Source organism: Cornus florida, unplaced genomic scaffold (genome assembly GCF_030987335.1).
Source record: "Cornus florida cultivar Cherokee Brave unplaced genomic scaffold, ASM3098733v1 CherokeeBrave_3.0.0_Hap2_Chr11, whole genome shotgun sequence".
Classification (NCBI taxonomy): domain Eukaryota; kingdom Viridiplantae; phylum Streptophyta; class Magnoliopsida; order Cornales; family Cornaceae; genus Cornus; species Cornus florida.
Genome location: NW_026775581.1, coordinates 75,737,057 through 75,751,911, shown reverse-complemented (window position 1 = coordinate 75,751,911; position 14,855 = coordinate 75,737,057). Strand labels below are relative to the sequence as shown.

The 14,855-nt window shown below is 37.0% G+C and overlaps 1 protein-coding gene across 1 annotated transcript; it reads right to left on the bottom strand.

Annotated features, from left to right (window-relative positions):
- Positions 1 to 3,736: 3,736 nt before the first annotated feature.
- Positions 3,737 to 4,663, bottom strand: LOC132281319 (uncharacterized). Its single transcript, XM_059783035.1, has one exon. It carries the CDS (start codon positions 4,661 to 4,663, stop codon positions 3,737 to 3,739), a length of 927 nt encoding a protein of 308 aa, XP_059639018.1.
- Between the last annotated feature and the right edge of the window lie 10,192 nt (positions 4,664 to 14,855).

Genomic DNA, 14,855 nt, shown 5'->3' with positions numbered 1-14,855 from the left:
TGTAATAAGCTACCACCGGACCGGCCTCTTGCTCAGGTGGTATGAGCTCCCCTCTTCAAAGGGTGTGAGAATAATATGTGTGTTTGGCAAATTCCATTCCAATTTTACGCTTTGTTGTTTATGACTGACCTTTTGAACTTACTTCAGAATATCTGCACAGAATGTTGTTCAGTCACAATAGTCAAAGGTAAGAAGGACTCTATAGACATAAAATTGCATCTAATTGAATATTGGTTAAGGTTCTTTGCTGAAAAATTCCAAGTCTAAAAACAACGTTCAAGTTATCTGAAAATTTTAATATAGATTCAAATAATATAACTTGTATTTTAGAAAACTAGTAGTAGTATGTATATACAAGTTATATGTATGCTTATTATTTGACATGCAATTAAAGACTTGGCTCGAGTGGTTTGAACTCTTACCTCCCCCACAGATCGAGGAGGTAGTTAATTCTAGTGAAAGGTTTGTTATCAAAACTTAGCCTAAGATTGAGAATGGGCCAAAATAGTTTAGCAATCTTTAGCACAGATGAGCAAAAGTTGTGGACCATTCCAAACTACGTACTTTCATGCTTTGAGTTTTTTTTTCTTATATTGAATTTATAACAGAAGTCATATATAACCATAAATCTGTAACCAAATATGTCGATTCTGCAGTTATCTGCTAATTATGTGGCTCTTTATTTCAGCTTTTACTTCTTTTTCTCCTCCCTTTCAATCATATATAGTAGCCTATAACCCTATGAGGCATGCACAAGCACTGGTATTGCAATCTCTCTAATTTTCAGAAAATATAATCACCACCATCCACTACTTCCAAAATTAAGTACCCATGATGCAAACAAGTCTACGAGAATGCCAATATAGAAAACTCACAATAAACAGATATTTTTCCATAACTTCTTTCCGACACCATCATTCCAGTCCCAATTGGCCTGACCACTAACCCTATATCAATAGAGTAGTAGGTTTAGACTACTGATAAGGAATAGAATCTCAAGTCAGTGAAGGCATTATATTAAAGACCAGAGTTTTACTTGCCTCATGAAAAGCATTAAAGTATGACAAGGCATTATGTTTTTACGTAAAACTTTCTTGAAACATGATTAGGTCATTTTCTATGTCAAAAGCTATGTCAGGTCTGTTTCTATGTCACCATTCTCAGTACTCTCAGTTAATGGGTGGCCTTTCATAATTCAAGGTCTCTGTAGCTTGGAGCATTACTTTTCCGAGGGACAAAAAAAAAAAAAAAAAAAAAAAAAAAAAAAAATTTTATAGCTTAATTTATAACAAAATTAACCAGTGGCACATAGAGTTCGGACACTGCAGGTTAATTACATCCTAGAACAACTAATTGAAAGGGCAATAACTTTTCTCCTAAAAGAATGGGTTATGTGGAAGTGAATTATTTTTTTTTTTGTCATTGTACTCCTTATGTCACGTCCTTTTTAAAATTTAATTTTTTAAAATCTTTTTAATGCCAATCTATTAAAACAGCAATAGATGGTGCCACAAATATAAAAATGTGTGGCTGGCCATTGGGCGTACATGTTTTAGGACATAGCGACCAAAAATGAGTTTGTGACTCTCCGAGATAGTACAATGATTCCTTTCCACCATGTCATTTCTGACAATTCAGCTTTATTTCTTGAGATGGTATTCGATGTCAAAGGGTGGAAAAAACGTGAGATATTGGTCCGTGACTCTTTTTCACCGTGTGTAGGAACGTAGTTACAGAGTAACAATCTGTTGATGTGAAACGCCTGAAAAAGAAAATTAATAAGCAAAAGTTTGTGGATTGCGATTAGGCACATGTGTTTTAAATCATGCCCACAGAAATGAGTTTGTGATTATATCTCTTCCAACTCAGTAAGTGTGATATTGCTCCTTTAAAAATAAAAAATAAATAAAAAAGAAAAAGGAAAAAAAAAAGGTGAGATATCACCAGTGTAGTATGGACACGGATATACGAACACGTCGACACGTTAAATTTTTAAAAAGCAGGACACAAATACGACTTTGACACGATTATATATAATTATTAGATTAACTGTCCCTAAAGGCTGGTATTATGGACGGTAAAATTTACCCGTCCCTAATAATAAGATCTTTAGGGACAGGTTTTAGTGCGTCACTAAAAGACTGTCCCTAATAACCTAATTTCTTGTAGTGAATATGAATTTTTATTTATATACATGTATTAAGTAATAGTAGTATAAAATTTTAATTTATTTCTAATTTTTGTAATAACATTTATATCATATGTATTTGTCATAATAGTGTTTTTATTCTAAATTAACAAAGATCATTTAATGTTTAATGTTTTGCTTTTGATCATATGTGTATAATATCATTTTTTTTTTTTTTTTTTTATTTTTAAAGAAAAAAGTTGAACACTTTAGAATGTGTTCATATTATTTTTTGGATAATATGGTAGGCTTGTGTTAGAAATGTTTGAAAGTATCAGATTAAATGTCCAAGAAGTGTAGGTGAAATGTCTGAAAGTGAGTATCGAACACGTGTCCGATGAGTGTCGGTGTCCGACACGAACACGATACTAGTATGACTCCTTCGTAAAAGTATCCGTACTTCATAGATTATTGCTTAGCAACTCCGTTCCTCCACATTTACTTGCCAAAAAAAAAAAAAAAAAAAACTACATTCCCCCATGTCATTTGTGCATGACATTTCAGCTACGGACTATTTTTTTTCTTAAAAAGAAAATAATAATTTTACACATCTTAGTACTAAAAAAAACTATGATGTCGATAAATTATGAGTTTAAAAGCCCAACCTTCTTGAAAAAAATTCTTCTTCAGTTACTTTCTCACTAGATTGGTCTACTGAGGGGTAAAAAAACTGACTTGGTGAAATAAAAGTAAATTTCTTAACTTGCTGACTTAACGCTGACAAGGTTATGTTGGGAAAGTAACGTTAATCACTACCGTTAGATGCTCACTTGACATTGTCAGTGAGAGAATAATAGGAGAGAATTTTTTTCCGTAGCCTACTTGTGTTAAAACTAAAAGTTATTTTAACACAATTAAAACTTATTTTAATATATTTATTTTAAATTTCAACACAAAATATCTATCAAATTTAAAAATCACCTAAGGAACTAGTTATGTGTATTACATAGTCCGAATGAAATTACTCAACACATGCTAAACATGCACATGGATAAACTGACTGTGCAACCGACCAACTAAGGAAAAAAAAAAAAAATTCATTTCTTTTGATAACAAAATAAAAATAATAATAAAAAATAAATAAAGATAAAAGAAAAAGGAAAAAGAAAAGGAAAACTTAAAGCTACTTTCCTAGTAAAGGGTGCGTGTCCATGTCTAGTTTCTCAAGCCTTCTATTTTCCAAGACAAAAAAAGGAGAGCAAAAATGAATAGAGGGGCGAAGAACAGGAAAAAAAAAACCTTAAAATTAGTCTTTCTCAACTGCTAGCGATTCCAAAGTCATTATTGCAATCAGACTTTTATTTTATTTTATTTTATTTTATTTTTCGAAAATTAAGTTGTATTGCTTGAAGCATGCAAGACAGCCCAAAAAGGCAATACAAACAAAGGACTCATCATAGAGTCCATCCCATAATTCAGAAGGCAGACCAAGCCCATCCTACAGTTGACAAAAGATAATCTTAGTCTAAGAAACCCTAGACTAATCTTATCCCTCCCAACGTAACACCCGGTGTACAGAGAAGAGAAAGAGGCAGAGCCTCTAATCGTTCAATCAGGTTCTGGTGGTGGCCTAATGAAACTCTGGGGAAGATCCCATTCGAGCACAAGTCTCCTTGCTGTGATTGAATCCTTAACCCTCATAGATTGCAGCCGCTGTTTCACCATCTCCATTGTTTGTTTCAAGATCCTCGATTGGGAGCAACGTTTTTGCCGGAAGATCCGTTCATTACGCTTAGTCCATATCCGATTGACGATGGTAGAGATAACCAATTTTTTGACTGAGTTTTGCAAGGTCCGACCTCTCCAATGGTTGGATGCCCAATTGACAAATTCCTCCCAAGAGAGATTGGATGCGCGAAATCTACATTTCAGTTGCAAGAAGCTCCAAATAGGTCTTGTGAAGGAACACGAAAAGAACAGGTGGTCATGCAATTCGTCTACTGATTGGCAGAGGAGACAGAGTTTAGATCCAGGAAAGGACTGCATACATCTTCTATCCTTTGTAGGAAGCCGCCTCTGCACAGCGAGCCAAAAGCTAAATTTGCATCGCGGGATGGAGAAGGAGTTCCATACCAAGTGATTCCATGGTCGCGGTTGATGGCGAGGTGCTAGCCAAGCCACTGTATTGGTAAGTGAGAAAATACCAGTTGGTGAGGGAATCCACTCTACTTTATCAGGTGTGTTGCAAGGGGGATCGAGGAGTAGGAGGTCCGGGAACTGCTGAGTGATTTCAATTGGGAATTCCCAATTGTTGTTTGAAGAGAATGCAAAGAGCCTTTGTTCAGCTGGTATGTGTGAGTCACGAATGAAACCCGGAGTTGCTCTGAAGGTAAGAGGCCCACCTTGGAGCCAATTGTTATCCCAAAAGAAGGTTTGTGAATCGCATCCAACCCTTGTTCTGATCATTGACCTAGCCACACCCCTTAGTTGCATAAGTTTCTTCCAATTACTAGAAGACGCCTGAGGAATATTCATGGTCCAGAAGCACTTATTCCGAATAAGCTGAACCCTTACCCAATTGACCTAGATGTTTTCCTTATGTAAGGAGACAACATTCCAAATAAGCTTTAGGCATGCTGCCGTGTTGGCAATTTCCAAGCTCCTGAAACCTAGCCAGCCATAACTTTTGGGCATGCAACAGCAGGCCAGGTAAGTTTTGCGCCTGTATACTTAAGCTCTGTCCCTGACCATAGGAAATTCCTTAGCAGTCCATTAATCTCTTCTAGAACTGACCTAGGCAAAATGAAGAGGCTTATCCAATAGTTGACCATGCTATAAAGTACGGACTGAATCAGCTGAATTCTCCCCGCGTAGGATAGGAAAGTAGACGACCAGTGGCAAATTCGTCTAGTAACTTTCTCAACCAGCCCTCTGCAATCAGCTGCCTTTAATGTTGTAAAAATAAGGGGGACACCAAGATACTTAAATGGTAGTTCACCATGATCAAATCCAAGAAGGCATTGGATATCATTAATAAGATCATCGGTTACACCAGAGACAAAAAAACAACTCTTGTGATTATTGATGGAAAGTCCCGAGAGAGTAGTAAAGTGATCAATGGCATTCTTGAGAGTGGTGATAGAAGCCAAGTCACCATAGGATAAGTGTAGTAGGTCGTCTGCAAAAATAAGATGGGATATGGCCAGAGATCTGCATCTGGAGTGGAATTTGAAGCAAGGGTTGTCAGTGATGTGCCTCTTTGTGATAGATGTGAATACTTCCATAATAATGACAAATAAGAGGGGCGAGATTGGATCCCCCTATCTCAGCCCTTTAGGCCCACAAAAGTGTCCTTGAAACTCCCCATTTACAGAGATGGTGAATGATGGAGTAGTAATACAAGTTCTTACCCATTCCATAAAAATTGCTTGGAATCCAAAGAGTACTAGTGAGTCAAGGATCAAATCCCAACCAATAGAGTCGAAGGCCTTCTTTAGGTCCACTTTAATAGCACACCTAGGGGGAGTAAGATTTATGTGATAACCCTGAAAAAGCTCTTGAGCCAAAAGAATACAGTCCCCAATGTGTCGTCCCTTAACAAAGGCATTTTGTCATGGATCAATTATTGAAGGTAGGACTTGCTTAAGCCTATTTGCAATAAGCTTAGCAATGCATTTGTAAATTGTGTTGCAACATGAAATAGGGCAAAAATCATTAAGAGATGATGGATTGGGTATTTTAGGGACTAAGGCAATATAGAAGTTGTTGATTTCCTTTAGCATCCTCCCATTTAGGAAGAAGAATCGAATGCTATTAGTAATATCATTACCCACAATAGGCCATGCCACTTGGTAGAAGTGTGCATTATACTCATCCGGCCCTGGTGATTTCTCATTATTCAGTGCAAGGAAGCATGATTGGATTTCCTCCTCGGTTGGGATAGAGACAAGCATGGGGTGGAAGTGCACTCGGATAGATTTTGTGATTAAAGGGCGTAAGTGTGAGATCCCAGGGTATAGGGGAGGGGAAGAGCCCAACAAGGACTGAAAGTGATCAACTATCTCTGAATTGATAAGGTATACCTGGTCAATGGAATTACCATTGGCTAATGTCAAGCTGGTGATTTTCCTTCTGTTGACCTTAGAGTTAAAGACCTTAAAGAAGAATGCTGTGTTGCTATCCCCATCCTTTAGCCACCTGATTCTTGATTTCTGTTTGATAGAGAGTTCATCTGCTAGGGAAAGGCCAGTGGGCTGTTGTGATAATTCCTTTTCAAGAAGCTCAAGATTCACATCCATAGGATTAATATCCAGCTGCAGCTGACAGGAAGCCAAGGCTTGTCTGGCTTGGTTAACCAGGATAGATGCCTGTGAAATCTCTACCCCACAATTTTCCCTAAGGACCCCTTTGAGTGTCTTCAATTTCTGCATCACCCGAAACATTGGTGTACCACTAACACTAGATGCCCATACCTACTCTACAGCAGGCATGAAATGAGGGCTGGAGGCCCAAGAGTTAAAGTACCTGAAGGGTAGTTTCTTCTTTGGACCAGGAGGGCCGAGCTTAACAAGGATTGGACTGTGGTCAGATAGACTGAGAGGGAGAAATGTGCAATCAGACATAGGAAAAACCTTGGACTATTCTTCATTTACTAGAGCTCGATCCAGTTTCTTAGCTATATTGGCATGTCATACACTCTGATTATTCCAAGTGAAGTGAATGCCTGTGTATCTCAGGTTTTCCAACTTAGAATCCATTACATAATTATTGAATTTAGCACTAGCATAAGACCTTTTAAGAGAACCCCCAAAATTCTTATGGCAGTTAATGATGACGTTGACATCTCTAAGGACTAGCCAGGGTGTATCATAAAATAGGGTAGCATGGTGAGTGATGGAAGCCGGTAACTCCCTCCTTTCAATGTAGGTATTAGCACCATACACAAAAGAGATGAAGCAGTGCTGATTATTAGGGAGTTAAACAGAGCAGTGGATGATTTGTCTGGAACAAAGCACCACTGAGATTTTAATATTATTTGGGTTCCACAAAATCCAAATTTTACTGAGGGAAGAGTGATCGTAGTTGTGAATAATGGACCATTTAGGGGCAATAGCCTTGTGGATGGGAGCCAAATTATCATGTGCAACTCTTGTTTCAAGTATAGCCAACAAATCTAATTTATGACATTTGATAATTTCATGCAGCTCGAGTTGCTTAGAGAGGCTATTCCAGCCTCTTATGTTCCATGCAGCTAGTTTAATCATTAAAAAGGGACTTGGTAGTTCCTTTCAGATGCCTTATCCCTTTGAAAGGAAAGACATGCAAATGCAACCCATTAATGACTTTCTTCTTCTTGACTGTAGACTTTCTTCCTTTAGAAATACTTGAACTGGTTATGCTAAGAGAGGAGGATGAGGAAAGCTGATCGGATTCATCATGGGAGGGAATATCAGTCCTCTGAGCAGCATCATTCTGAGCAAGTGGATAAAACTTGTTGAGCAGCTCCAATTGTGGAGATATTTGTGCAGTGTCTGAGCATTGAGGATCACAGCTTTGGAGCCTATTATCAGGGATTACTCTTACTAACTTTTTAGCATGGATGAGAGAAAGGATCTTTGAAGGCGAGCTGGTATGTGCCTTAACTGATGGGGAAGGTGAGGTACCATGATCCGGATCACATTGAAGTTCTGCAGTTTGTGTGGGATTGAGAATAGGGGACACTAGATCAGGTTGCGCATTAAGGCAGAGGGTGGATGCAATGTGAGCAGTGTCATGTTCATCGTTTGATCTTGGATGTTGTGGGTTGTTGAGAGGTGACCTTTTTTGCCTTGAAGAGACGACATTCCATTCAGATTGGGGCTGAGAGGTATGACTGCGAGCTGTGGAATGTTCTTTCAGTGGGCAAATAGATGAGGGGTGCCCAACCAACCGCAGGAGGAGCAGAATTTGGGGATACCTTGGTATTCAACACGGATCTCATTCGTACTTCCATCACCATTCTTTAGAGGAAATGACTTGAGCAGTGGTAAGTTCAAATCAATCTTTACACAAATCCTTGCATTCCTCAGTTTTTCCCTATTCTCAGTGGCATAATCAGCATGCATTGGGCGGCCAATTGCACTTGCAATATGGCTTAGTCCTTTGGCCGTCCACCTATGTATTGGAATATTGAAGAATTTGACCCAAACATGTGTGAGATGACTGGGTTGCTTTTCCTTTGACAGGTTGGGGTGCCATATCTGAAGCTGCATAGGTTTCTTAGCAATAAAGTGTGGCCCCGAAGCAAGGATGGTTGACAAAGCATTCTCATAAGCAAATTTGAAGTAGAAGAAGCCACTCCCGTCCGCGAAAACGTGTTGTAATCTGGTGCGACCAAGCGTGTGCCCAAAATAATGCACAACACTTAAGGTTTTGAAATAATGTCAAGTGGGCACCATATTTTAAAATTTATAAAACCACTAAACACTTATACTATGGAGTATGAAGTGAGCAGGGATCGTCCCAAGAGATCTAAACAATTATAGGTTTTCTATAATTGAATTCTACTTTAGTGCTTATGTGATTGCTAAAAAGGTTTGGTTTTGTGATTAGACTAATTTTAAGCTAAATAATTGCGATAAAATAATGGAGTTTAAAAGATTGGAAAGAGCCTTAGGGTGTAGGATTCACTACTAAGCACATTCCCTGACTCACTAACTTTCAACTAATTGGGGAAATAAAAAGTATAATCTAAATGTGGCTAACAATTGTAATGAAAAGTATGAAACATCAATTTAAAGCTTGAATCATTTACCTAATGACAATTAACTAAGTATAAATCAATTCACCAATTCAAAACATGGTCCATCAATTCAATTAACAGTTTTAACTCACATTAATCCAGAGGATAATGTAAATTGTGGCAACAAGCATGGAAATCAAACACATGTGACAACCTTGGATTTTTCAACCCAGTGTGCCCTGTGATGACCCAAAATGGATCTAAAATGCGGAAGCAAAAGATAGAACAACAGTCTCTAGAGATAAAACACTCATCTAAGACACCAATATGACCCTCAAAGAGGTCATGAAACACAAGGCAAGCAATTGCGAAAGCGATGTTTCAAAAACGGACAAGAATGAACCTAGGGGTAAAATGGTCATTCCCTACTGAAATGGGTGCCACTGTGCACACCATTGAAAAGACAACAAAAAATTAATGAATTTAGACTCAAGAATCACCTAATTCGGAGTCCGGACGACAGAGATATCAAGTTCTGAAGTCGAAGGAAGGGAAACCCTATTCTGGTTCGAACCAAAAACAGACACTACCTTACTAAAACTTGAATAACTTGAGCTACAAGAATAATCTGGAGCTCTAATTGATACCATTGGAAAGTATATTTTGACGCAATCAATTTAGACTCAAGAACGGACCAATTCGGAGTTAAAACGAAGAAGATATGATAATTTGAAATCGGAAGTGCAGTGCTGAACCAAGACATAAACACACACCCACATGAACAGTACCTCGAGCGCTCGAGCAAGGGCTTTGAGCCCTCGAACGGCACACACCCAAGGGCCAAAACTCTCTGCCCCAACTTCGAGCACTCGAACCCCCCTTAGAGCGCTCGAACTGCTGTAGGCTGCACCTAAAATGCAACCTTGAAATGCAATTTTGAGGTCTTTCTGGGCCTTTTTGAAAAAAACACAAAGAATAAACCTCCCTCAAAATCATGTTTTCTAGCCAACCATGCCAAAAGAAAACTTTATTTTTCAAGTGAAAACCCCAAAATGCCCTTATGCTCAGTTTAGGCTCAAAACGATAAAAATGTAAGTTTGCACCAAACATACATTTGACCCCAAATGCACTTCTAGGCTGAAACGAATATGCACGCAAATGTAATAAGTGATTTTGAGCGCGCGGGAATGGTCCGCGGCTCCCGGAAATGGTCGAGTCAAAATCCGACCCCCCAACGGCCAAAAAGGCGAAAATGAATTTGAAATGGAAATTTTGAAAACCAAAATTAACAAATGATTGGAAATTACCGTTTGGCCCTTGGCCACACTTCATGCATGATTAATGAGATCCTATGGAAGAATCAAAATGGAATTCCCACACCCGATGCAAACATAGTGAGACAATAACTTAACATTTTTCAATATTTTCATAATATTTCATGAAGTCAAAACTATATAGGATACAAATACATGTCATTGGCCTCCGGCCTCATCTCATACATGTCAAATACATTATAAGGAGTGCACTCATGTACACATTACATATTTAAATTCAAATAAACATATTTTGACATATAAGGTTGCAAATGGCTTTTCAAGCCAACCTTTACAAGAAATGGAAATCTTCAAGTCCACTAATCATCCAAGCATCACGAGAATCGCAACCTTGATTCTTATACCTGAAATATGCCCTAGTATCGTAGGGGTGAGTAACATAAAGCTACTCGTAGGAAATAAGCATGCATCGACCTACGTTTTACAAGTTTGCATGATTTAATTATTGTGGTTCATTCCACCTAACGTCTATGTCAAAGGTGAGACTCAAGGAGCATCCTAACTCAAGGAGCATCCTAGCTACCTAAGATCATTTATAGCATCAATCACCTCATTCATGCAATTTTAGCAACATAGGGTCATGCTTACACAAAGCAACAACATATAGATTCTCAAGGTAATCAACTTGAAGTCTAAAATGCAACATCAACTAAATATAACAATTTAGCATAATTAGAGAATCTAATACCACACATCAAGACATAGGTTCTCTAGGTTATCAACTAGAAATCTAAAAGTGTGAAATCAATTAAATATATCAATTTAGTATGGATGTACTTAACAACATCAAATGATTCATTAAAGTTATAAACGTAGATGTACTTAACAACATCAAAATGATTCATTAAAATCATAAACATGGATGTACTTAACAACATCAAAATTGCCAATAACCAAAACCACAAGTTACAATATAAATATAATTGTTAACTTGGAATTGAATGCGAAAACAAATAGTGGAAGACTTGGACATAGAAGCTCAGAATTCTGCCGAGGCCTCAATGGTTATTCTGGGCACAAGCCCGCGGGGAAGACCACCCTAAGTGCGCACTATCTCAATTGGGGAGAACTCATACCTCCCGCACTAGAGCCAAACTCTAGCTATGTTACTAGTAACCATGTCCCAAGAGAATCCAAAATAATCAAATAAGTTTACAACTTATACGTAATTTATATAATGCACGAAAACCATCTTCCATGCACAAGTAAGTTGAAACCACACAATCAATGCCTTAGAGTTTCAATTCTAAAATGACATATATAATGTCAATTACAAAGTGTGCAATTCATTACACATAGCATCAATATATTCCATAAAGAAATCATGTTCTCATGAATATAAATATAACAATAAAGTTGTCCAATGCTCAAAACACAACAAAGTGAATACATAACAAGTTCAAGTCCATGATTTGAATATAGAAACAACTTATAAAATACCAATAGATCCATGGAGCCATTAGATAGAATTTAATTAAACAAGATAATCAAATTCTCTAGATTTCAAATCAAATTCGAATAACCTCAAATTAATATATGTTAAACAACATAGCATGCTCATTACATATATCAAATCAAAAGTGTCAAATGATCAAGATAGCATCATATAGAATTTAATTAATTTAAATTAATCAAATCTCTAGATTTCAAAAGTTATTCAAATAATCCCAAATTAATATCTATCATGCACCAAATCATGATCATACCATATCTCAAGTCTAAAATGGAATACGAGTAAAATACAATTTACTAGAATTTAAATCAAATTAAATCCATTAAATCTCTAGATTTGAAAATTCACCTAAATCATCCCAAATTAATGTATATCAAAGATCAACTCATGGCCATGCCATTTACCAAGTCTAAAATAAGTTATATGCAATATATGATAAATCACAAATTTCTCAAATTAACAAAAGACATGCATACAACTTATAAAAGCATCAATAGCATGCAAGAAACAAAAAAATATAACCCTAAAACATCCCCTACCTCACTAGAGAAGTGTCTCTCTAGAATCCAAGGCAAATCAATGGCAAACCCTTCTAAGGTTATGAAGAGGAAGATGAGGGGAACAAAATGTATTCCCAAGTTCAAGCTTGGAAATCAATGGAAGGCTCTCAAAAATCAAGGTCAAAGCTTAAGGCTTTAGGCTCCATCCATGGAGGCTAGGGTTTTCTTTACAAGAGAGGGAGGAAATGAAAAATAATGAAGATGAAATGTGAGTGGAGGGGATAGAGATCCTCCACTCACTATGTGCTCTTACACTACCTCTCACACACACACTAATGCAAAATCAAATTGTGAGCCTACACTTGTCACTCATCCAAGCATCCATTGTATGCTTAATCCTAAGCCTACACTTGGCAACCATCCAAGCCAACAAGTGCACCAATCTTAGGCCAATAAGTGGGTGAATCTTCACCCTCCATGTGTCATCATCCAAGGCATCAAAGTGTTTCCACACAAATGTCAACAAGTGGACCAATGAGAGTGTGACACTTGTCACACTTTCCGAAAATTGCAAAAAGGTCTTTTTTGAAAATATCTTTCAAATTAAATTGTAAAATGGTCCCTAAGACGAAAAACAATTACTTTACAGTAATTACACAAAACCCCCTAAGTTAGGAAAATTACAAAAAGATTATGCATCTATACCCTTTACAAGAAAAGTAAGCACTTAGCATGCTTTTCTATAAAAGTGACAATACACATAGTGTGGAATTTAAATATCGTGGATGCATGCAAAACCGGAATCAAATCCGAACACGAAAAGTGAAGTTATGCCCACAAGGTAACAACCGAGAAAAGGACGAAAGTAAATAGTGTCACAAAAGTGAAAATGACTCGGTCCTCAAAGGAAGTCGTCAATCCAAGGAAAAGAGTCTCGGAAACCATTCCCGAGCACTCAAGGTGACACTAAGTGATAAGAAACCGAACTCAGAAAGGAAAAGATCAACGGGAAAAAAAAATCCGTGAAAATCTGAGAAAAGGAAAGGAAAGAAAATGACCGGGTCATTACAACACAAGTATGAATTGTCTACTTACCTAAGAATGAAAGTGCAATTAAACTAATTAAGCCTAAAATTAACTAAATTCAACAAGAACTTAACATAATTAAACTAACTGTGTTGTGCAATCTATCTAGTAGAAGCAAATTCCATCAAATCAAAACACAAATACAACTAATTAACACCATGTATAGCCATCACAAGAATCAATTAACAAAGAATTAAGTGTAGAACTTGATTACCAATCAAACACACATAAGACAACATGATATTGACATAGATAATCAAATGAAAGAATTAAATTATATTATTCAAGACTATACATCAAATACAATTAAATCCCCAAAAAGTAAAAAGAGAGAAAAATTAGGTTACATGCTTAGGGTTTATCCAACCCTAAGTTGAAGAATTAACCGCTCATGGTTGATGGATACAAGATGTCAACAAGCCCCATCCTTTGATTCATCTGGCTCCTCTTCTTATTCTCTGAACTTTTTCTCAAGAACCTTAGCGTTTTCTCCTCTTCGTGTTTTCCAGAGAGAACGTAATATCATGATACCCAAAAATAAAACTTAATAATATCAAATAATAATATTCGCCTAATTAAAATAATGAAAAACTAACCCTAAAAAGAATGAGCTTGTTTTTCCTTAAGTAACAAACTCTATTAAAGCCCATGAGTTACAAAAATAAGCCCAAAAGACAAAATTCCATAACCATCAAAATATAAATCCCATAATGCTGCCAGGTGCTGGGGGATCGATCCCCCAAGGGCATTTTTAGTTCTGTAAATAGTGGGGGATCGATCCCCATGGAGCTAAATAAGGCTTAAATGAAATTTCTCACTCTGGGGGCCCAGAGTGGGAAATTTCATTTAAGCCTTATTTAGCTCCATTTTGGCCCCGGGCTCATTGGTTTGCTTCTTAATCTTTGGGAACATCATCAAAGGCCCGAAAAAGGTAGAATTGACCATTTTTGAAGGATGAGCACACTATACGAACAATGGGTTGCGACCTCTTTTTGCCATTTTCTGAACTTTTTTCGAATGTCTTTGCTTGTCTCTAAAAAGGCTTTAATGAACTGAAATTAGTCCGTTTGAACCTTATTGACCTGAAATTAACAAAAACATAAATTAAAACTAAAACATGAAAATAAGATAGATGCAAGGACTAAAATACACTAGTTTAGGTGCTAAAATGTGCAACATTTAAGCACTTATTACACTCCCAAACTTAGATATTGGTAGTCCCTTGCAATGAACTACAGTATATGATAATGAAACAAACATATATACAACTATGAACTAATAAAACAAATAAAGATAACACCACTTTCGTAGGGATCACGGTTACATTTAGCACATGCAACAAGCATTTTAAACCCCTAGGTTAACCCTAGTGGACGAGTGAAGTCTCGTGAGGGTTTCCAGACATGGTACCCACAAACATCAACAGCTCTTTCTTACTTGAGAAGTAACGACACATATCAAACAAGTGTTGAAAGTAGACTACTTCAAGTATGCAAATTTCTACCATTTCTAAGCTATTCTCAACATTTCAATATCATGTAAGTAAAAATGGCCCCTCCACACATCAAGCAAGTTAATCATGCAAATTGAATCAATTCTATCATCCTTTTTGAGTGAACCGGTATCAAAATGT

Bases quoted from the DNA above. Each gene is read 5' to 3' on its own strand.
- LOC132281319 (XM_059783035.1), bottom strand. From the start codon at position 4,663: ATGAATATTCCTCAGGCGTCTTCTAGTAATTGGAAGAAACTTATGCAA.